General features: G+C 42.5%; 1 protein-coding gene across 1 annotated transcript in view; it reads right to left on the minus strand.

The window, feature by feature from the left end:
• Positions 1–20,557: 20,557 nt before the first annotated feature.
• The window catches only part of GPR19 (G protein-coupled receptor 19), a 48,011-nt gene continuing 43,103 nt past the window's right edge, over positions 20,558–25,465 (minus strand). Inside the window, exon 3 of the mRNA XM_085885825.1 lies at positions 20,558–21,555. Within this exon, the coding sequence (XP_085741951.1) occupies positions 20,845–21,555 (711 nt within the window). The 3' untranslated portion in view covers positions 20,558–20,844. The remainder of the gene's footprint in view (positions 21,556–25,465) is intronic.

The raw sequence follows: 25,465 nt of genomic DNA on the forward strand, positions 1-25,465 counted from the left end.
ATTACCTCGGCATGTCTCAACTTATGATTAACTTACAAGTAGCATGTGTTGACGTCTGTCAACGATCGCAGACCGTGCATACAACTTGTGGCCAGCGTAGCGGAACGTGTGAGTCATACGCCGGCATACGTCGTGAAATTTCAAGCATGAAAAAATTTGAGGACAACCAAAAAGTACAACGTTTAAAGCCAGCGTACAACGACGTATGGCAGTGCTTTTCAACGTGCTCTCAATGTTATCAAAACTTCCCCATAACGTATTTAACGTGTGCCAGCGTTTTAGAAAAAAAATTCAAAAATCGGCATACGTTGGCTAAAACGTCAAGGTGTGACCGGGCCTTAAATCGAGTTGCATAATCTTCGTGGGGGTGGGGGAGGTAAGAAGGGAGGGGGTGGGGTAACTAGCCTGGTAGTCTACAAAACTTTCCACATATGTTTGTACTCAGGCATCTGAGATGTGCTTTGCCTCCTTGCTTATGTGGCAGAGTGATGGCTTCTCAACCATGTTGTGACGTACTTCCTTGGCTCAAAAAGACTTACAGGGGGCCCATTGATGCTCATCATCATCAAATTACTTACATTGGACAACAACAATGTAGATCTCTTGTCCGTGCATACATTGTTCATTAGACTGAAACCCCTTTCACACTTAGCCGTGCTGCAAGGGATGGTCTGCATGCATCGTACGAGAGGTTTTAGGCTTTCAGGTTCACTGTGTGGGTGCTCAAGGAAATCTCTCATACCATTAACTGCTTGGTCTTCACAAAGATTGAACCGCCTGCACAGTCGTTTCACTCGTGACTCACCATACCGTATGCCAGGTGTTGATGGCCAATTGCTTGTGTCCAGAATGCTGAGATCAAGAAGCATTTCACTTTCAAATGAGAGGCGCTTCTCCATATTGTTGATCAGACTTTGTAGGAATTGCTTTGCATTGATTGATGTGAGCTTTCCAGTTGACTCCATGGAAACTGATCAAAAATGTCCTGAAACCTTTGCTTTTAATGCCACCTCGGACATCTCTCCTGGACAGTCTTTGAATGACGCCAGCAATCGGATGGTGCGCTTCAGAAGCTGTTCTGCTCTCAATAGTGTGATTGAATGGGCCTGGAGTTGCTGAGACAGGTTTGCACATTCAGACAGTACATCGTACATGAGTGCAAGGTTACACAGAAATTCCTTGCTTTGCATACGATGTGCCAGACCTCTGTAAGTTTGCCTCTCTTTGCTGTTTCTTGTTTGGTCTCCCACAGCATTTCCAAAGTGTCTGTTGAGTGCTTCATATGATCTCCACACAGCCTTTACAGCACGGAAGCTGCTGGCCACTCATCACGTATTTAAAACTCTGCCAATTTTCTTGACTCGTGAGCCCACTTCTCGTGCTGCTTCCAGAAGTTCCCGTGAATTTTTATTGGACTGACTAGAGATTGTGGATCTTCTCCATGAATGCTTTGAAGTGGTTGATTGACTGAAACTCATCCACAGCATCAGATACAGCCAGTTCCAAACAGTGGTTCATGCAGTGCCATGTGAAGAGGTTAGGGTACCTTGCAGTCAATCTGGTTGCCATACCAGAATTCTTGCCTAACATGACACTGGCTCCATCAGAAACAAATGAGATCCAGTTATTTTGAAGCCACTCTTCACTGAAGCCTGCAGCGTCCAAACAGCTCAATAGGGCTTCCTCTATACCCTCTGCCTTTTGGCTTTCTCGCTCAACCAGCTCCAGAAACACAAATTCTGGAATAGCTCCATATATAGAGGCTTTCACATTGACAGTCATGGCAGATTTGTGGCTGAGAGATGTAGCCTCGTCAATGAGAACAGATAACTTGCTTGAAGAAGACACAATGCTGTTAACAATTTTCTTCTGCATCTCTTTTGCTATGTGTTCTATGATTTTTGTGGAACTGTACCTTGAGTGCAGACTAGTGCCCATGCTGACACCATTTTTTTCCCTGAAGCTCAATGAGAATGTCATGGTCAGTGAAAGGTCGGTTCATCTTCGCAAGGTAGTATGCTGTCCTGAATACAGCATCTGTCTCAGCTAACACAGTCTCTGACACAGACAGCTCTCACCACATTTCCAAGTAAATCCTGTCCACCCTTTTCAGTGAGCTCCTGAGCTATTTCGTGTGCCCTGGACATCTGATGTCATCGAATCTTGTTCCTCAAAGAGGATCTTGTCTGTTTCCGTTTGAGCCTGAGGACTGGATCTTAAAGGAAACCCACTCCTCAGATGTGGACACTTTTTTTTCTGTGTAGATGCCAGTTGATTTTGTAGTTTTACAAATAGCATAACCAGGAAGTAAATAAAAACATGGCTAATTAACATCATCATACAAGTTGTCCTTTTTGTATCTATATTAGCAATAGCACCTCGTGCTGAACAAGGCCAAAATCTACTCAAAAGTATTTAATGAACAGTTTACAATCTTCACACCATGGCTAACCAATTCATGACAAGGAGAGGAAAAGAGACAAATGTTCCACTCTTTCAGTAGGTCTAATTATCTGACAACTATTGATATTCAACATACCATTTAGTAATTTAATGGTGTAAAAGTCTGAAATTACTGCACCTTTAAGATGACCATGAATTAACTATCCTTCCATTTGCACATAGAAATCAACTTTATGAATTCTAATTGTTTATACCGCAGATTTGAATGTTGGCTGATATTTACCTAACTTTCTGTCCCTCCATTCTAACCAAGGATGCCAGTTTTTAAATTCCATAGCCTGACTCTCAGTCCACAAGGCTGGCCAGGAGTTCTCATCGAGAAAGGAACAAGGAGACACAGTGTGATCACAGCATTGTATTCTGTTGATTACTGGACCCACACACAAACACACACACACACACACACGTTTTCTTGTGGCGGATTTTTCTCTTCAAATCAATATTAATCCACAGGAGGGGTCTCGTTTTTGCACGCCGATGGAACTGTTAGAGACTGGAATAGTCTGAATGCATCAGGTGTCAGAACCCCCAATGTTGACACTTCCAAGAGAGCTTTGTGCGGCTCGTTTGCATGTAATCACCAGGTTCAAGTGCACGAGTCTTCAGCATTGAACTTAAGCACGAAATTGGATGAAATTTTTTTTAAAAAAAATAATGAGCTCTGGTGTGAACAATAGCACTATGAGGATGAGGCATAGGCCTAAGCCAAACTCAAGGGAAGGCAATAGCACACTAGGCCAAATAGTCATCCTCATGGGCCAATCAATGGTTCACAGCAAACTGACAATATTATTGCCTGGACCTGAAACTATATATATATATATATATATATATATATATATATATATATATATATATATATATATATATATATATATATATATATATATATTGTTACAGACTGGGGGGGTCAGCTGCCAACCGATCGCTCTGAACGGAGCCGCAAGTCGAGTCGGCCCGACCGATCGCCCAGAATATAGTTCGCCGCCCGGATAACTCCGAGCGACGGGTCCTTGTACAATAACTGAAATACGCCAATCGGCAGATCACGTGGGGTAGGGTCGATTGCCAATCTTCAATGTACCTAAATAGCCACGTGATTCAACTACCGGGGTATTCCACCCTCGACGGAACTCGTATGGAACAAACCGCTGAGGCGAGCCTCAAAGAGGATCTTGTCCGCACGCGATTCCGAGCGGCGTAATCGCCGAGAACCGTCGGTCCAAATGTCCCCCTATTACGGCAAACCAACGACTTTCCAGCTCCCAACACACGAAATGTTTAGTCAATGAGGGAATAGACGCAATGATTTAGTCAATGAGGGAATAGTCAATGAGGGAAACGAGCAGGTTTACATTCACACAAGGACATTTATTATAATGAAACACGTATGCAATTATACAAGCAACAAAAGCACGACAAAAGAACTACAACCGTCTACTTATTATGTACAGTCATTTACACTTAACAGCAGTTCCTACTTATTAGACAGACACACGTACACACACACACACACACACACGTACACACGTACACACGTACACACGTACACACGCACACACGTACACACGCACACACACACACACACACACACACACAACGGTGGCTGAGGCCTTTAATCACGAGGACAGGTGAGCTGAAACTAAGAGCTCGACTCAAACCTTTCCACCTCGTGTGGTCTTCAACTTGTCCGGACCCGGGCTCCAGCGAAAGCAAGCTGGATCCAATCGCCGCGATCCTTGCCGAGCTCCCGCGAATCCTCCCGCGCCGGTGAGACGAGGCGCAGATCCTTCCTGTCGATCGTCGCTTCCCCGAGGATCCAACTCCAAGAAGAGGCCGATGCGTCGCACCAAGCCGGGAAACAAAAAGCTCCACGAACCAAGAGGAAGAGGAAGAAGCCTCCACTCAACTTGAGCCGAACAACTGGCTCAAGTTCCTTCCAAAACAAAGCAACAGCCGAAGCTCACTGAGCCAGCCGAAGCAAAAAGCTTCCGAAGGCCTCAAGCCAAGCAGGACCCGACGGCTGAACGACTGCCCTCCCCGAAGCAAAAAAGCTTACTCCTCCCACGGGACTCAGCACACGAACTCTGCACACGGGACTCCCACAAACTCAGCCCTACCACGGGACACCCCGGGACTCTTCACGAACTCTGCCACGAGACTCCCACGAACTCTTTTTGAACAAAGAAAAGATGTCCTCTTTATCCTTTGCCCCCACACCCGGCGTGACTCATGCCCTCGTGATCCACCCCCCGCTCAACCAAGAGTGGGAGGGAGTTGTTGACGTCACCGCAGGGTTCTTCTTCCTCTTCGCAGAAGAGGGGGAGGGACGTCTCCATTGTTCGCTCCCTAACTATTAAATCGATCCGCAACGCATCTAATCGATCTCTGAACATATAAACAATGGAAGGTGAGCTATCTAGGGAACATGCACTTATCGACATCGCTGACTAAGGGAACCTGTATGTTGTGTGCGATTGAATTCCAAATTCGTAACATATATATATATATATATATATATATATATATATATATATATATATATATATATATATATATATATAAATAATCCGAAAACAGAATTCAAAAATAACTTTCCGTTCGTTCGTCAGAGCCGTTGGAGTGAATTTGCATATTTTTTCCACCGCTGCCTTTAAAATCTCGAATTTAATCATTTAGTCCGGGAGCCAACCTGTGTACGAGGCTGTTTTAGGGTTGGACCTTACAGCCTCTGCTATAAAATTTTACACCCCCAGGATGTTTAGATATATGTTTGCAGTTCATGAAAACCAATGTTGGCAATTCATAAGCTCTTGCGAAAAATTTTGGCGGACGTTTTTGTTTGAGGAAGATTTGAAAAATTTGATAAAACAGCAATTGTCAATAAAATTTCTAAAAAAATTAAAAAATCACATTCATGAAAAATAAATGTGAACTAAATGTAAGAATTCAATCAGTGCATTGTAAAATGACAAAAAAAAATTGCCTTTGTGGAAGTAAACCTCGTAAAAGTACATAATTTTGTGAAAAATGCCTTAAAAATAACGTTTTTTGAAGATGGCCTTTAGAACTTTTCTTATCATAGGCAGATGCTGCATTAGAATACTAATTTCTCTTAATGTGATATGAACATGGTATCCATGGCTAATTAAAACAGCAAATTTGAGTGAGTTCTATCAATTTTTAAAGAGAAAATTAACATTTTTGTCAACCAAAGTTACCCCTACCCCCAAAATCCTCTTACTCTATTGAACACAGTTCGGTTAAGGTTTGCTGGATCCAGGTTGGGTACTTCACAGTTCACTCTTCCAAAGGAAAATTCAATGGTGTTTGGAGTGACATGGCCCTGGAGCAGACATACAACAATGAAGGGAAGACATCTCTGTTCAAAGGCATATCTCAGGCACCAGCTGCTCGAGATAAATATGTGAAAACAGCACCATTTCTCACAGCTGTATCAGAGAACATAAAGTCTATGGCTAATCTAGGCCAACAGGAATCTACTCATCATGGAGAAACACATAAGCAGGCAACAGAAGAACATATGCATGTTGAGGAGATCAAGAAAGTGATATGCCAGCAGATGATAAACCCATTCCAGTGTAACAACCAAGTGGATCTGCTCAATAGAGCAACTGGTGAGAAGGATGCTTCAAAGACTTGGTCCATGCTCAAGCTAAGGGCATGGAAGCCATTATGAAAGCAGAAGAGGTGGTCTCTATTAAGATTGAACCACTGAAGCTGGTAACTTTCTCCTCACAGAAGAAATCAAACCCATCAAGGAAACAGAGTTTAATCAGGATCTATCAAGATGAGACTGCAACTACACGTGTGCTGTGTTTCTATCGAGATGCCGACCCAGTCACAAGACAGATTGCATTTTCCCATGAGTGGACAGACTATCCATCATCCCTGTTTGAGGTTGATCCACGCTTAGCACAGGGGGTTGTAATGCGCAAAGGCAACGAGTCTGATTTACGTGGCAGTGCTAATTGCTGAAGCTGAGCAGGATGTTGTTTTACAGCTGCCATAATTACCACAGAGTGACCTATACACAGTTTATCTGGTAGACACAATGGCATTTGTAAATAAATACCAAAAATGGGTGCAAAAACATTTGGTGAACTTCCCCAGCTGTATCTTCGCAAGCTCCTGCAGTTGAAACCTGAAATGTGCAACTGTGTCAACATCATTGGTGATCAGTATGATTTTGATGATAGCCATACTTTGAAGGGTGATGAGCAGCAGAGGAGAAACCAGACAGACCAGGCAAGACAATTCTCACCATCCAAGAGTCTAGAAATTCCGGACTGGAATTTACTCATGAAGAATCCAAGAAATAAAGGAAATCTTCAGAACTTCATTGGCACTTCCCTTTGTGAGAGTCCTGAAGCTATTCCGGATGGAGTGACCATCATTCTTGGTGGTATGATGGAAAACAAAGGTCACACTCTTTCCATCACATCAGCATCAAGTTCAGTTCTGGACTTACCTTGTGAAGAACATGAAGAGGCAGACACAAGGATTATTGCTCATCTTGCATATTGTGTGGAATATCTTGATCACCATCGAGCTGTTGTGCATGCAACAGATACAGACATAATTATGCTGTGTATATATCACTTCTGCTGCTTGAACACATTGCAAGAACTCTGGATACAACGGCAGAATCAATACCTACCTATTCATGAGCTGGTAGAAGTGTTGAGCAAGAAGTACCAGAAAATCCTCTTGATGTTGCAGCTACACTTCTGTGCACATATGTGTTGTGTGGATGTGACACAGTGAGCTACCCATTCAGAAGGGGAAAAGAAGAGGTCAGGTCAGGTATGGGAGCATGTGCCAGAACAGCACGTCGCTGCGTCCACTTTCCGCCGGTACTCCAGGGGCCTCCGTCTGGCCATCCCCCAGGCAGATGCCAGGCCCATCCCCATCTCCTTGAGATGATGGTCAACCTGCTGCAACCATGAGGCACGTGGTCGGCCCACTGGCCTCCTCCACTCATGAGACTCCCTCGCTGAGAGAATCTGGTGAGCAGGATCAGCGTCAGGAAAACGAGCCACATGTCCATACAGCCGCAGCTGACGCTCACAGACTATGCAGGTAACAAATCTCATCCGAGTCTCTCTCAGCAACCGCTCGTTGGACTCAAAATCCGACCAGCGATAGCCAAGGATTCTTCGAAGAGACCTGGTACCAAAGGAATTAAGTCTCCGTCTCAGATCCTTGGTCAAAGTCCAAGTCTCGCACCCATAGAGCAAGACTGGAAGTACCAAGGACCTGAAGACTCGGACTTTCGTCCTCCCGCACAGGTACCGGCAGCGCCACACCCCATGATCCAGTAAATCCATGACTCCCCAGGCCCGACCCAGACGTCTATTGACCTCCGGCTCACAACCTGCGGAGACATGAATATCACTGCCAAGGTAAGTGAATCTATCCACGACCTCAACATCCTCACCACAAACAGACACAGACAGGACAGCAGCATCCAAGATGTCACCGAAAGCCTGGATCTTAGTTTTGACCCAAGAAATCCGTAATCCCAACGGCTCCGACTCCTCATTCAGCACCTCGAGGGCCCCCAAGAGGATGTCTAAAGTCTCCGCAAAGATGACTGCATCATCTGCAAAATCAAGGTCCGAGATCTTGACATTGCCAAACGATGCACCGCAACTTTATCTCTCCGACATCCTCCCTAAAATCCAGTCCATACAAGTGCTGAAAAGTGTGGGGGCAAGTACACATCCCTGACGAACTCCAGTAACAACTGGAAATAAGTCAGAGATGGTACCACCACACTCCACAGCACTCTCAGTACCAGAGTAGAGTTCAGACATCAGATCGATCAGTTTCGGTGGCACCACGAAGACCAAGAATCCTCCAGAGGACATCCCGATTCACTGAATCGAACGCTTTACAGAGATCAACATAGGCTGCAAGCAGCCCCTGCCGAAACTCTCGTCTGCGTTCGGTGAGGACACGAAGTGCAAGGATACGGTCAATCGTTGACCTCTTTGGTGTAAAGCCTGACTGCTCTGGACGCTGGTGCTCAAGCAGATGGTGGCGAACCCTATCAAGAATTATCCGAGCAAAGACCTTGCCCGGCACTGAGAGCAGCGTCACCCCTCGGTAGTTGTTGCAGTCTTGGCGATCACCCTTCCCTTTCCAGAGAGGGACAACAAGGCCCCTCTTCCAGTCAGTTGGGATGATGCCTGTGTTCCTGTGAAAAGAAGAGCGGCACAGGTTTCTCTGGGACTGATAGGAAACCTTCCCCACCTTGTTGATTTTGGAAGAGATAGTGAAATGGCAGCAACAGAATGTGTCATTGATGAGGCCAGAGTATACTGGACTGCTCTGCATGGCCAAAAAGGGTTCAGCTGTTTGGATACCCTCAGGCAGCATATGTTTGTCTCTTCAAAATTAGACCTTAGGTCACTGCCAGCAACAGAAGATGCGTTTTACTTCCTTGTTTTAAGAGCATTGTATCAATTGCTTCTGTATAGACGTGCACATCTCAGTGACCGAGCACTTCCCCCAGCCACAACATTTGGCAGAACCCTTATCAATGGAAAACTGGTCCCAATTCTCATGTCTAAGCCAGCCAAGCCAAACATAGACAAAACGGTGTCTTGCATGTGCAAATTATCCAAATGTCTGAAACGATGTTCATGCAAAAAGGCTGCTGTGCCTTGCTGAGTGACATGCATATGCCTTGGTCAGAGAGGTTCATGTGGTGGAGTTGTTTCAGAGTGACTCTTCCTCTGAAGAGGATGTTTCATGTCACAATATTGTGTTAATCCATTTCTAATTTTATCTTCCTTAAAACCATGGCATGTAAAAGTATGTTCTTGTTCCTGACCCCATTGATAGTCAAGCATTTCTGAGTTACATAAATCTTTTGTTGTTTGACATATAACCTTGTCAATTGTAGGTAGGTTAAATCTACACCAATTGTGATATAGGAAATGAACTCCTCTTTAATATGAGGGGTCATTTGTGTATATAGGTTTAGTGGTTATGATTTTAGGACAATATGAATTACCCCTACCCCCATCCTACATCTTCGCTTTTGCCAACATTTTGTTATCAGAGGGGGCTCGCAAAAGTGTTGACTGTGTTGTTGCGCAAGAGTTTCACCATTGCCAACATTGGTTTTCATATACTCAAAGGGTGTCTCTTTATGAAAATCAACACAAAAATTTTATAGCAGACCGGGCAATTTTTTTTTAATTTTGATCGGTTGGCTCCCGGACTAATTATAAGTCACAGAGCTAAGTGGAACTCCTTATTTTGTCAGTCTATCCTTCCTCGATGTCCTCGTGCCGACGGAAAAATTATTCGGATGATGGTGGAAGAGAAATTCCTTCCGGAATGTTATTTTTCCCAGTACGAAATGCAAGCCGCGGCTTAACTGCGAAACATCAGCCGTTTTTAATCGGATTTTCGAGGTAATCTCATTACCACCCTATACATACTGATAAATCCGAAAACAGATTGAAAATGTTTCGTTCCCTTCGATGGCGAGAGGCGCCGAAATGCACGTGGCCCGCCAACAATCGTTTTTTTTTCTGTAATTTAATCATCACAAGTCCGACAACCGAATGAAACCCCTCGTTTCGTAGGTCTATACCTCACCTACCTCCAAGTACCGATGAAAAAATGATTTACATTAACCACCGCTAAAGGGAATTAATCAGCGCATTTTATTTCCTGTTCTCAAAGTACTCAGAGCTGCTTTAGTCTCCAAAATACCAAAAATCCTCCAATTTTCACCTGGTTTTCTACGTTGGGATTTAGCCGATGGCTATCGACTGCGAAATCTGAAAACAGAATTCCAAAATATCTTTCCGTTCGTTCGTGAGAGCCGGGAGAGTGAAACTGCATCACAGCCGAAAGGCCTTACGTTAATTGAATAGGCCAGCGGCGCAAAGTCCTTTATTCGCTCATAACTCGACAGCACAAAGTCACACAAATTCAACACACACATCATCGTGCAGGTAATAACGTCAGGCATCCGGCAATATCAGCTATAAAGGTGAAAGAAGCCATTTTGGTCACTAAAGGAGCCCCGAACCGTTGCGGCCTACAACTCTCCCAGGCGTGACGCTCCGGGCCGCGAAGCCGCGATTTCTTCAAAACACTCATAAAATGACGATACAAATTCTGAAAACGTCCAAACATACCTCAAAATGTTCAGGTAGTTTTCCGTCCTCCCTGAGCTCGCCTTAGGATAGACCAATTATTAATTGGCCAATCCCCCACCCCCCCCCCTATTTATAGAGAGATTAACTCATTTGTAGGCGACTTTCACTTACCAGGTGTAGCGTTAGCATCAGGCTGCTCCTTTTCTGTAGTTTCTGTAGTGTCATCCGAAGCGTCAGTAACTTCAGGGCCAGGCTTACGAAAACACTCAAAGAGTGTAGTTTGCTTTCTTTTCATAATGTTAGCTAATTAAAAACTTGCAACGCTGGATACTGTCAAACACGTGTTCATCGTTGGTAGGTGCGTGAGCGTGAGGTCAGGTCGAGGTCACGTGTCACAACCAGTGAGCCACCGCGTTTCACACTTTGTCACAGCACCACACTGGAGTGGGGGTGAATTTTATGAATGGAGATGAATGAAGTAGATGGCTTCCCCTGCAAGGCTTATTTTATTGCAGTTAAACTCTACCCGGTATGTGGGAACAAAATCAATGAACTGAAAGTTCTGTCACAAAACTATATCGTTACGTATCCTTGCGCAGTTTTAAGTGGGTATACGGAAATCCTGGAGCTTTCTTAGTGGGTATACGGAGTATACCTGCGTATCACGTAGACTACACCACTGGTATGGACAGAGACTGGCAAAGGCGATAGGTTGGGAGGGAGACAGTAGGGTAGGTCCGAGCCCGCCTTCAGACCGGTCGGCACCACCGCACTCCCTCCACACACCTCCAGAACGAGACAAGAGGCCGGCCACCTGCCAGCCTGTGTTTTGCTACAGCGGCCTGTGCCGGCCTTGCCTTGCCTTGTCTGCCTGCCTCTGCCTTGACCCCATGCCTGCTAGCCATTATTTGCATTTGCCCCATTCCATCCATTACCATGTGCGCCAGTACCATCCACTGTTCTGCAAGGACTGCCTTGTTGGCAGCCACACACGGAGACTGCATTGAGCAGCCCGTGCACCGTTTTGTGTTCACTGTGCTAATTTCAAGGGGGAGGCCTAGGACTGCATTGGGCAGCCGGCCACATTCCCTGTTCAAACCTGCATTTGTTTCATGAGCCAGAGACTGCATTTGGGGAGCCTGGCTCCCTGCTTCAAAAATGGCCTATGGGATGGCATATGGCATGCCGGGTTGGGGTGAGTTGCCTCCAGCAGCTGAAGAAACAAACAAAAAGAAGGAAGAACGTACCAGAAGGGGGCCGTTTTGAACACGGCCCCGAAGATGTCTTGCCTTCAAGCTGCTGAGCACTCACCCACCTGAAAAACCGTTGACATTGCTATGTGCCTTTTTCCCACAGAGTCCATCAGTCCTGGGCCATGGTTTAGTGTACATGTATAAGGTTAAGGTTAAGGTTAAGTTAAGGGAAAGTTGTACATGAGTTGCTCCCCTCTGCATGTTTGTCGTAGCGCCGGCAATTACAGTTAGGTCGTCTGTACGAGTGAGTTTGTTTAGTTAGTTACTCAGCCAGTAGGTTATATACTTTTGGGACACGGATACACCAAATGTCGCACTCAGGGATCCGAAGGTAAATCGTACTAGGGGAGAACTTACACATGAAGGCACACGAAAGTTCGACGACTCGAGACGAGTCTGTAAAAAGGGGAGGGGGTCGTGTTACGGTTGTGGAAATTCACAGAACACCATTCAGGCTTCCCAGAGATCAGTTATGTCGATAAGTGTGTGTTCAGATTAGATTTCCCCACCGATGTCTGAAGGGCTGTGATCTTTGAGGTAGTATTATTCTTTTCCTATCTTTATTTTGGAACAACCGCATCTCAACAACCACAACCGCATCTCAACAACCACAACCGCATCTCAACAACCACGCCATCCCCACCACAACGCCAACGACATCTCCTCAACAAAATCTCCACAAACGAACAACATCGCCTCACCTTCATCTCCATTGTACATATGTATGTACATATATGTATGTACATATGTATATATATATATATATGTATATATATAGACGTTGCCGAGCAGACGTTGCCTTGTTGGGGCAACGGCTGGTGATTTCTGCCACGTCCGCTTTCCATGGACGGTGATCTCTGCAACGTCTGCTCTCTCCGCATTTGGTGATGAGATCGGATGAAAACACCAAAAGGGGCGGAGCGAGGGTGGCAGATCAAACTCACCTCCCCGGACCCCAATAAAAAGGCGCGCTGGAACGCCAAGCGAGTTAGTTAGTTTTTTTTTGCCTGCGGTCTGTCGGGGATCGCAGTCTGTCAAGTTTCGACTCCAGTGGAGGGCAGTCAGGGTCATCGGAGCGCAGCGAAGCCTGGAGTGCAGCCAAGCCTGCAGCACCGTGCCGAACTGTGGGTCGGTGGTGACGGCCGGAGAGGGGTCGCCAGCCAGCGAAACTCAGACGACGGAGCAAACGCTGAGGAACGGGCGGGCTCGTAAAAGAGCATCAACTCTTGAAAGAGCAAAGGCCCGTTCGTTCCTCTGAGGCGTCGTCGGATAGGCCCGATCGACCAGGCCGCACGGCAAGGCCGGACCAACCGAGTCGCCATTACACCAACCACCGTGTTGACGGAACATCGAGGGTCACACAGCGAGTCACCACGAGGGTGGCAGGTAACCAGCCTGGTCTCACGGAGCTCCTTCGGTCTCCAAAGCTCTGGGAACATTAAAGGCCTACAGGCCCTGTTCTTACCCTTTCCTTTCCTGGGGTTTTCTTTGTATGAAAGTTGTGGCGCCATGTCCGCTAAGTAGAATTGTGGTTAAGTGATTGTGTAGATAATAAATAGATATGGCTGTAGGTCTTTGTTTGCTCGTGTCTTGCCTCTTCCCCCATTCATTGCATACGTGCTTGTATATCTGCATTGCTTCATTAACTGCATGCGTGTGACAAATAATCGATCAAGTGCATCGATCACGAGGGAGGGCACTTTGAAAATTGCAAGTAAAACAGCTTGGTTCAGTTCCGTAATAATTTTTCTTGAATAAATGGTAAGATAAACATATCATTCATTTATTTCTCCCTTCTTGTACACTGTAATACAAATGGCAAACAAACAATCAACTGACAGAAATCGGGCACTACTTCTGACTCACTCTGTGTGTATGTATGTTTGTATGTATATATATATATATATATATATGTATATATATATATATATGTATATATATGTATATATATATATATATATATATATATATATATATATGTATATATATATATATGTATATATATATATATATATATATATATATATATATATATATATATATATGTATGTATATATATATATGTATATATATAGACGTTGCCGAGCAGACGTTGCCTTGTTATATATGTATATATATATATATATATATATATATATATATATATATATATATATATATATATATATATGAGCAGATATATGTATATATATATATATATATATATATATATGTATGTACATATGTATATATATATATATATATGTATATATATAGACGTTGCCGAGCAGACGTTGCCTTGTTGGGGCAACGGCTGGTGATTTCTGCCACGTCCGCTTTCCATGGACGGTGATCTCTGCAACGTCTGCTCTCTCCGCATTTGGCGATGAGATCGGATCAAAACACCAAAAGGGGCGGAGCGAGGGTGGCAGATCAAACTCACCTCCCCGGACCCCAATAAAAAGGCGCGCTGGAACGCCAAGCGAGTTAGTTAGTTTTTTTTTGCCTGCGGTCTGTCGGGGATCGCAGTCTGTCAAGTTTCGACTCCAGTGGAGGGCAGTCAGGGTCATCGGAGCGCAGCGAAGCCTGGAGTGCAGCCAAGCCTGCAGCACCGTGCCGAACTGTGGGTCGGTGGTGACGGCCGGAGAGGGGTCGCCAGCCAGCGAAACTCAGACGACGGAGCAAACGCTGAGGAACGGGCGGGCTCGTAAAAGAGCATCAACTCTTGAAAGAGCAAAGGCCCGTTCGTTCCTCTGAGGCGTCGTCGGATAGGCCCGATCGACCAGGCCGCACGGCAAGGCCGGACCAACCGAGTCGCCATTACACCAACCACCGTGTTGACGGAACATCGAGGGTCACACAGCGAGTCACCACGAGGGTGGCAGGTAACCAGCCTGGTCTCACGGAGCTCCTTCGGTCTCCAAAGCTCTGGGAACATTAAAGGCCTACAGGCCCTGTTCTTACCCTTTCCTTTCCTGGGGTTTTCTTTGTATGAAAGTTGTGGCGCCATGTCCCCTAAGTAGAATTGTGGTTAAGTGATTGTGTAGATAATAAATAGATATGGCTGTAGGTCTTTGTTTGCTCGTGTCTTGCCTCTTCCCCCATTCATTGCATACGTGCTTGTATATCTGCATTGCTTCATTAACTGCATGCGTGTGACAAATAAATGTCCTTGTTTGAATGTTCACCTGCTCGTTGTGTCCCCTTCCTCCATTGAGCTGCTGTAATTACGTACGGAATATTAGCTGGCTGTTAATAGCCGATAAGATAATTGGGTCCAACGGGGCCTCGCGATAATACACCACTCGGAAAATCGCAAACGGAGCGAGCTGCTTAAGCGGCTCGTTTCCAAGCAGGTCCCGTTGAGGTACAATCTCTCGGTAGTCTGCCCGCGCGAATAATTAGGTAAATCGACCATTCAGCGATCGGACACTGTAGCGCAGGTAGAGTATTGACAAAGTTGTGGTGTGCTTTCAAAACACACCCGTAGCTGGATTTCGGCGTTGATCCGGAAAGCTACGACTGGATTGCCTGTCCGGTGGGCGCGCAGCTGCGATTAACTAAAAGTGGTCGCTCGCACGTCGAACGGGTGGAAACCACAACAATATATATATATATATATATATATATATATATATATATATATATATATATATATATATATATATATATATATATATATATATACATACATACATACATACTCGCATATACCCGTGCTACGCAAGGAGTTGAATGGGTGGCAAGAGGTGGATGAGGCATAATAGTTGATGTTATGGAAAGCTGGGGAGGGTGTCATTTGGGATGTGATGCACTATGGTTACCTGTCCTTAGTTTTCTAAAGGACCTCCCTGTGGATGACATTTTGGGTGAGTGTCTTGTTGCTGAATATTCCTTGTGAGGAATTATTGTCCACTTTGATAGATATATAGGAGTAACCTCTTGCACGTGAAAATGCAACATAGAGTTCGTTGTAAGTTGACCATGGGAGAACACAGGGGCTGGGAGGTATATTCCGAGTTTGTCAAATGTTTGGCCCTGGGATTTGTTAATGGTCATCGAGTGTGCGAGTCTGACTGGAAATTGCATCCTCAGCAGTGTGACTGGAAGGTTGGCGTCTGATGGGGCAAGTTTAACATGATATAGGCCTAGACTGAACAGGAGCAGTAATATTTTTAAAAAATAAATCTTTACTTTCAATACAATGTTTCTTACATTTTTGTGTCAAATTCACCTTCTGAGGTAGTCAGCATGTGCAGAAGAGGGTTTTAAATTGCAGACGCTGTTTTCGAGGAGTGGCATTACGCCTCTCAGCGGTGACGGTCTGTCGAAGACAGACGTAATGACGTCAGCGAATGACCGATGATGTCATGACGGAATTACGCCTCTCAGCGGTGACGTCACACGTCGCCATGCAAACGAATGTAAAAATTAGAAAATCGCCCAAAATTCCCAAACCTGTCCATCTGGCGCGATCTCACATAGCCCATGCTGTTCATGACATTAGACCACAGAGCACGTGCATGCCGAAAGTGGCGACAATCCGTCCGGCAGTTTTGGAGGAGATATGTCAAATTACACGCAGACGTTAACAGAAATAATATACAGATATATGTATATATACACACACACACACACACACACACACACACACACACACACACACACACACACACACACACACACACACACACACACACACACACACACACACACACACACACACACGTATGTACATATACAGGGTGAGTCAAATGTAGCGCCCGATTTCTGTTTTTTCGGCTGTCAGATTCTTTCTGGGAAGTCATATTGTTAATAATTGTCTTGCAGATTATTAATTTTCGTAATTTATTTATTTTTTATTTCGTTTTGCAGGTTATTGCTGCGAGTTTGAAAAGTTACTGAATTTGCACCAAATTGAACCATGAATTACCTTTCAATGAATCAACGCATTGCGGCCGTGAAACATTACTACAAATGTAATGAACAACCAACGATGGCGGCACACCGTTTGGCACAGGAATTCGATATTAACCCACCTCAGGGAAGAAACATACGATTGATTGTCGAGAAATTTGAAGCAACAGGGTCGGTAGCCACTACAAAGAAATCCGGTCATCCGAAAACGGCAACGAATGTAGCTAAGGCTGAAGAAGCCATCAGAAGACTGGAACAAAGTCCGCAAACGTCAACTCGCTGTTTATCTGCAGAGTTGGAAATGAGCCAATCAAGTTTTATCCGTATCCTTCACCAGAAAAAATGGAAACCTTACATTCCATGCTTACTACATGCCCTTCATGATGGAGATGACGACCGCCGTCTTCAATTTTGTGAAGAGTTCTGAGCTAAACTTCATGAAGAGGATACAATGCTAGACTACATCTGGTGGTCAGATGAGGCATGTTTTAAGCTTAATGGCACAATTAACAAACACAATTGTGTCTACTGGGCTGCGAATAACCTAAGAGTGACAGTTGAGAAGGAGGTAAATTTACCTGGAGTGACAGTTTGGGCAGCCATATCTCCATTTGGGATAATTGGACCGTTTTTCTTTGAGGGATCTGTCACTGCAGAAATTTACCTGGATATGCTGCAAACCTTCTTTTGGCCCAGGGTACAAGATCACGACTGTTATTTCCAGCATGATGGAGCTCCCCCTCATTATGGACGTTATGTTCATCAGTGGCTTGATGAAAACTTTCCCAGAAAGTCGATCGGCCGCCACGGTCCGATCGAGTGGCCGGCACGCTCCCCATACCTTACACCTCCAGATGTCTTTCTTTGGGGGCTCATGAAAGACCTTGTTTATCGTGAAAAGCCTCGTACCATTCAGGAATTGAAGTCTCAAATCACTGCAAAGTTTGAGGAAATTGATATCGAACTCTGCAGACGTGTGTGCCGCTCTGTGCCTGCTCGGCTGCAATTGTGCATCGATCACGAGGGAGGGCACTTTGAAAATTGCAAGTAAAACAGCTTGGTTCAGTTCCGTAATAATTTTTCTTGAATAAATGGTAAGATAAACATATCATTCATTTATTTCTCCCTTCTTGTACACTGTAATACAAATGGCAAACAAACAATCAACTGACAGAAATCGGGCACTACTTCTGACTCACTCTGTGTGTATGTATGTTTGTATGTATATATATATATATATATATATATATATATATATATATATATATATATATATATATATATATATATATATATATATATATATATATATATATATATATATGTATATATATATATATATGTATATATATATATATATATATATATATATATATATATATATATATATATATATATATATATATATATATATATATATATATATATATATATATATATATATATATATATATATATATGTATATATATATATATATATATATATATATATATATATATATATATATATATATATATATATATATATATATATATATATATATATATATATATATATATATATATATATATATGTATATATATATATATATATATATATATATATATATATATATATATATATATATATATATATATATATATATATATATATATATATATATATATATATATATATATATATATATATATATATATATATATATATATATATATATATATATATATATATATATATATATATATATATATATATATATATATATATATATATATATATATATATATATATATATATATATATATATATATATATATATATATATATATATATATATATATATATATATATATATATATATATATATATATATATATATATATATATATATATATATACATATATATATATATATATATATATATATATATGTACATATATATATATATATATATATATATATATATATATATATATATATATATATATATATATATATATATATATATATATATATATATATATATATATATATATATATATATATATATATATATATATATATATATATATATATATATATATATATATATATATATATATATATATATATATATATATGTACATACATATATATATATATATATATATATATATATATATATATATATATATATATATATATATATGTACATACATATATATATATATATATATATATATATATATATATATATATATATATATATATATATATATGTACATATATATATATATATATATATATATATACATATATATATATATATATATATATATATATATATATATATATATATATATATATATATATATATATATATATATATATATATATATATATATATATATATATATATATATATATATATATATATATATATATATATATATATATATATATATATATATATATATATATATATATATATATATATATATATATATATATATATATATATATATATTGGAGCAAGTGTACATCGAGCCACTAACCCACATGACTGTGTCTCTTAATTATGTATACTACTGTTTTAACGTCAATTGTACTGTGACTACATCTATGAAATACGTACTATTGGAACGTACGTTTTAAACCTTTATACCTTTTAGACTGCGGAGACCCCATAGACGTCTTTGTGCTGTTCGATATTTACATTATTTCACCCCCTATATCACCTTAGACCCCTTGAAACCCTTTAGAACCATACGACCCTTTGGAACCCTGAAGACTCGACAGACCTCCATGACCCAATATGCCCTGATAGACCTTTTGAAACCGTTAGACCCTTAGACCAAGAACACTCTATGAGAACACCAAGACACTTTGGAACCCTCAGACCCTCTAACACTCCTTTAGACCATGTAGACCCTTTAAACCCCATTAGACTCTTTATATCCTCAAGTCCCTTGAGACCCCTTGGAATGTACCTTTTAAACCTTTATAGTTTATACCCTTTAGACTGCTGAGACCCCTCAGCACTTCTAAAATCCTTTTGGACTCTTTGGAATAGACGCTGTTCGACATTTACATTCGTTTGACTGCTATATACCTTGAGGCCCCTTGAGACTCTATAGACCCGTGAAGACCCTTAAGGGGTCTATAGGCCAAAATGTCATGTTGCCTTTAGACAAGTTAGACATATTGAGACCTCTTTAGACTGCTTGGGCCCTTGACCATTTGGAGCTTTAGACCACGTATACCTTTTTAGACACTTTATATCCCTTTAGACATTTACTTCTTTTAGAGATTAGATCCTTTTTACTCCTTAAACCCTAACTATTATTGGAACGTACCCTTTAGGCCTTGTAGAGCATCTAGAACCTTTTAGATGCACACCACATGAACATCAATAATCTTCTTGCAAAACAAAGGCTCCACTTGTTTTTCAGCAAATAATACTCAAACTCTAGAGGGTGGGTACTCTGTTAGTGATGAATAATGTAACTATCACTCACCGAACATGGTTTTATGCAAAAGCTGTTTGAGAAGAACAGTACTTAACTTCCCGTCTTAGATGGGCCCTTCAACTAGTTGAGAGAATACAATTTGACTAAAAGACAAGGGAAGAGGACGAGGGTGATTGGAGAGAGAAAGGAGAGTAAGGAAGGAATGGGAAGGAGTAAGGGAAGGTTTGAAGATGTGGCCTTTATGGGAATTTACAACGTAATAAATAGATGACCCCAAGTACCGTTTCTTCAAGGATGGTTTTAGATATTCATCCCACAAGTTACGGGGAAAAAAAAATTGAAGGCAGTTTCATATTATTCTGGCATTCCTATAATTTGCTTCTCTTAATTTCATTCCCATCATTAGAACTACAAATGATTTGTGGAAAAAAAGTGATATTGCCAAAATGTTGACCATATGACAGGCATTGTTACAAAAGCAACCAAGTTTATCGACTAATAAGTTACGATGCATATGATCACATTTTCCAGAAAAATCCTTCCAGGTTCTCAATATAGCCCACCATTCAGTGGTGGGTGCAACAACTTGGCCATGATTGGTATGACCAAATGCCGTTGAGGCAGGGGCAACAAATTAGACAAACGTGTTTGAAGTGGTGGGGGTAACAGGCCAGGCCAGTCGCTTCTCAAAATCAAAGGCCCTGCTGTAAGCGTTGCATGGCCTGGCATCCCCTGTGTCTGGGTAACTGGCAAGGCCGACATGGTGGTTCCGCGCGAGGCACGAGCTCGATGTAATGGCGTATGCGTTGCTCCGGTAGCATCTAAGCGGCGTCATACAAAGAGTTTCTTTGACACCACGTCGGAAGTTGGAGTTGTAGATCCAATAGAGAGCCGGTTTGAGGAGCGAACAGGTGAGGGCCAAGGCGGAAACACCGAGGGAGAGAGACAAGGCTGGAGGGCCGATTATTGTTGGAGGCCAAAGTAGGAGGCAGAAGAAAGGCAGCCAACTCACTGCGAAGGATGCCATGACAACAAGAAACATTTTGACCGTCTTCACCTTTTCGCGTGGGACACTGTTTGCCGTGCGGCTTACAAGCCGTTCGGTGCTACCCAGTTCCCAAAGAAAGCGAGCTAGGTGGAGGAAGGACAGGGTCCCTAGGGCCAAGGGCAGGGCAAAGCCAAACAGAGTCACAGAGGTGCCGTAGAGAAGACCAACCAGCCGGCGGGGAAGGAAAGGTGAACAGAAGGAACCTGGAGTCCAAAAGAAATATAGGGAAGGTCCAGCCAGGATGGTTGCAAGCAGCCAGGAAGTTAAGATCATCTTCTTACACTTATCGTGTGATACCTGCACCAAACACGTATTAAAATGTTGGTCAAGGCAGAGTAATGCTGAGTGGCCACATGAAACAGGTGGCCAAATTATCATGGTTATTGTACTTCACAAATATTGCTCTATGCAAATCAGAATGCTGAGTATTTTGTTCACTTAAGACAGGTGACCACACAGGACAAGTAGCCACATCGTCAAGCTTTATTAATTCGTGAAAATAGGTTAAGGTTAGGTCAGACTATAACTATAGGTCAGCATGACCTAGTTTACAAAAAGACATTGACAATACCACTAAAGTGCATTATCATGACCTATGTGTGAACACATAAACCTTTGCCAAATTAAGAAATGAAGACACCAGCCCAATGTCTACCTGCTTTAATCTCCAGCGGATGTGGGTCAAGTATTGTTTGCACTCATTATGTCTTGATTTATTTAAATATAAACGCTTGGCTAGCCAGAAACAATAATTTAAATCCATATTTGAACTTTGATCCCTGTGGAATCTAAAGACACGTATCAAACTAGAGTTTGCCTTCTTCAAACTCTGCAGGTTTTGGCAATTAAGGGAATATTTTGCCAATTCTTATCTGGAATGGTTGAACTACAGAGGCATGGCAAGCCAAAAACTTTAATTTTGTGAATGATTTATCTTTGACCCCTGTATAATGGCAAAAATGCTTCCAATCCAGAATTATTGTGTGTGTGTGTGTGTGTGTTTTTTATTTCCATATGTGGGTTTCAGAGGGTGGCACAGAGCCCTCCCAGATCTTAAAGTATCCACCTCCGTTTCGGTAAGGTTCGGTTTGTTGAAAGGTAAGACCAAACGATTGTAAGGAAAGACCAAGTTGATGGACCAAGCTGTGAAGTTTTGTTGTTCTCAAAGTTTTGTTCCAGGAACTCTTTTGAGGATCATCACTGAGCCCCGGATAGCTTCCAACTGCAGTTCGTTCCGAGTAATATTCCAAGGGACGGTTTTTCAGATCTCCGTAAGGTTCATTTTTAGCATTCCCGTTGCTCCAATTATCATTGGCACAATTTTGGTGCTCTTCAGCTTCCAGGATCTTTTCACTTTATTTTTGAGGTCTTGGTATTTGGGAATTTTCTTGATTTCTGCATTGGTTTGGCCAACATCGCTGAAAACTGAAATCTCAATTAACAATGCCGATTTCTCTTTTTTATACTTAAGTACTAATATGATATCCGGTCCATGATTGTGGAACACTATAAAAAAGCTGTTTTGTAGTCCTGTTCTGCCTCTAGGCATCTTTGTTGTGTTAGGTGTGGTACATCATTTATGTGATGATTCCCATGAGAAGTTTGTGTGGTGTTGGGAGACATGTTATTGTCTCTACTTGTGAAGCAGATGGCTTCATTCAGATTTTGGGATGAGGAAGGTGTTACCCTCTGTGAGCCTTTCATCCATTATCTCTTCCTCTTGGATAAGTTTGTTGAATGCTCAAGGGTAGTGATTGTGGAGAGCATCTAGTTGATTTAGCCACAAATTTGGAATTCCATCCGGGCCTGGGCTTTTAATGTTTGTAATTTTTGCAAGTCGTTTTAACATTTTTTTCCTTCATCAATGATTACTAGTGGCATTTCCTTTAGGTGTTGCTTTTTCTTTTCCAAATTTTGTGCACGTGTGTGTGCTTTGGTTGCCATACATATCTGGAGAAAGATATTCACATGAAACATGTGAACCACCTCATCAATTTTATTATGGTAGAGAAGCTGCCGCCGAGACAGCATCCACACTCTAAGATAGCAAGAAGTTAACTTGGTGTCAAGGAACTAAACCTCCAAGAAGACCAGACCACTTGCGACCCACAGTGAAGGCAGGCATTTATCATTTGTTCAAGGAGCTGGTGATAACTCACCAACTCTTCATGAAGGACACCGTGGGATCTATAACGCCCTCACATGATAATGCCAGCAGATGGGATAGGATACCCAGTTTCATGTCCATCAGTGAGATGGCAAATTATTTGATGCCTTGCCCTGCCTGTGAAACACCAAGATATCAGTTGGTAGTTGAGTCAAGATTCTACCACAGGCTAGAGCTCCGTGGGAAGGGTGCATACCTCTAAACTATCCTGTCAGCGTATTCCTCTCAGGGCTGTTCTAAAACACCTTTGTGCCAAATTTCATCTCTATTGACTCATACAAGGGAATGGCAAGGCACAATGTGTGATTTTGTGTTAAATCTTTGACCTCTTAATACCGAAAATATGGAGAGGGGAGAGTTCTAAGTCATAGCCATAAATAGGTGTCTGAATGTATTTTTCCAATGGAACCATTCCAAACTAAAAAGAGGATTGGCTAAGAAATGAAAGAATGGTGTGTGATTGTAATTTATTTGGGGTTTCCTGGTCGTTTCTCTTGGTCCTCCAACTGATTTGCTTCCAAAAAGTAAAGTAATCGTTCCGGATTCATCTGTGCTGTCGTGAATTTTATGTTCTCTGTTTTAGATGATTGTTCTTCGTATTGCGTGCTCACTCCTGTGTATTTTTTTGTGGTCATTCTATTTATCAGTGGCACAGCCTCACACTCAGCAATGATGCAAACCAGAAGCCACAGGCTGCAAACAGAATGTATAAATCTTCACACCCGAGTTCCCCATTACCCGCTCCAGGCTCCCCCACCCCAACTCCTGCTCGGCGTCCCCCCAATTCCGTGTCCACCCACCCATGACCCTCGCCCTCTTTGCATCCCCAGCGTCCTGGCACCCCCTCGGCATCCCCAGCATCCCGGCCCTCTCCCATAGTGTCAGGCCCCCCTCCCATGGAGTCCCATGCCCTCTCTGCTTAACCTCATGGCATCCCGCCCCCTCCCCACTTAACCCCATGGCGTCCCGCCTCTTCCCTGCTTAACCCCATGGCGTGCCACCCCCTCCCCACTTCCCCCAAGGCGTGCTGCCCTCTCCCCGCTTCCTCAGCATCCCACCCCCTCCCCGCTTCCTCGGTGTCTCGCCCCCTCCATACAAATATTCAATTCCACATTGTTCTGCCTCCTTCTCTCCATGCTCCACAACCTCCTCTCCCCTTCTTTACCCCTCCCTGCCAACAGTGTCTCTTTCCACATCTCCAACTCAGTGAATCTCCAACATCCAAGGTCTTCACGCCAAACATGTCAGTCCAAGCTGCCACTGTAAACCTGACATTATCTGCTGAACAGAATCCTTCCTCTCACAGGATGTCCCTGACTTCTTAGTGGCTCTTCCTGGCTATTGTCTCCTTTGATTTGATAGGCTTTAATAGGCCTGAACCCTGACCTGGCAGCAGAATTGCTCTTTACATCAATAACTCAATTTCTCACTGTGCTTGTGTTGATCTTACACCTCCCAAATCCAGGATGACATTTGCCTGTGACTTCAGGTCTGCTCCCACATCTTTTTTGTTTGTGTGTTGTACTCTCCTCCTCACAGTGACAACTTAATCTACATCTCTCTCAGGCAACATGGACCAAATTTTAACCACTCATCCCAACTCTCTCGTCCTCACATGTGGAAATTTCAATTGTCACCATGCAAATTGGCTGGGTACTGGGTAATTGGCTGGGTAATTTCAATGTCACTGTACCTCTCTCACCAACCATGGCACTTCTGCAAAGGATTTCTGAACTCCAGGGGACTGACTCAGTTTGTGAACTTTCCAACCCGGATTTCTCCCAATGGCAAATCCTCCCTTCAAAACATGGTGATGACAAACACCCCCACAAATGTCTCCCGCTCATCTTCTGCTCCAATTGGTTCACGTGATCAAATGCTTGTGAGAATTAACATATCTATGGCTACCCCAGAGAGCTGCCTCAGCACCAGTGAATCTGGCAGTTTCACTCAGCCTGATTGGCAGGGACTGCAAGCAGCCATCTCTCTTCAGGACTGGTCTCCCACATCTACTGCCCCTGATATTAACTCAGCCTGGGA

The sequence above is a fragment of the Eptatretus burgeri genome, chromosome 6 (genome assembly GCF_056783735.1).
Source record: "Eptatretus burgeri isolate ZD-2024b chromosome 6, Ebu_testis_v1, whole genome shotgun sequence".
Lineage (NCBI taxonomy): Eukaryota > Metazoa > Chordata > Myxini > Myxiniformes > Myxinidae > Eptatretus > Eptatretus burgeri.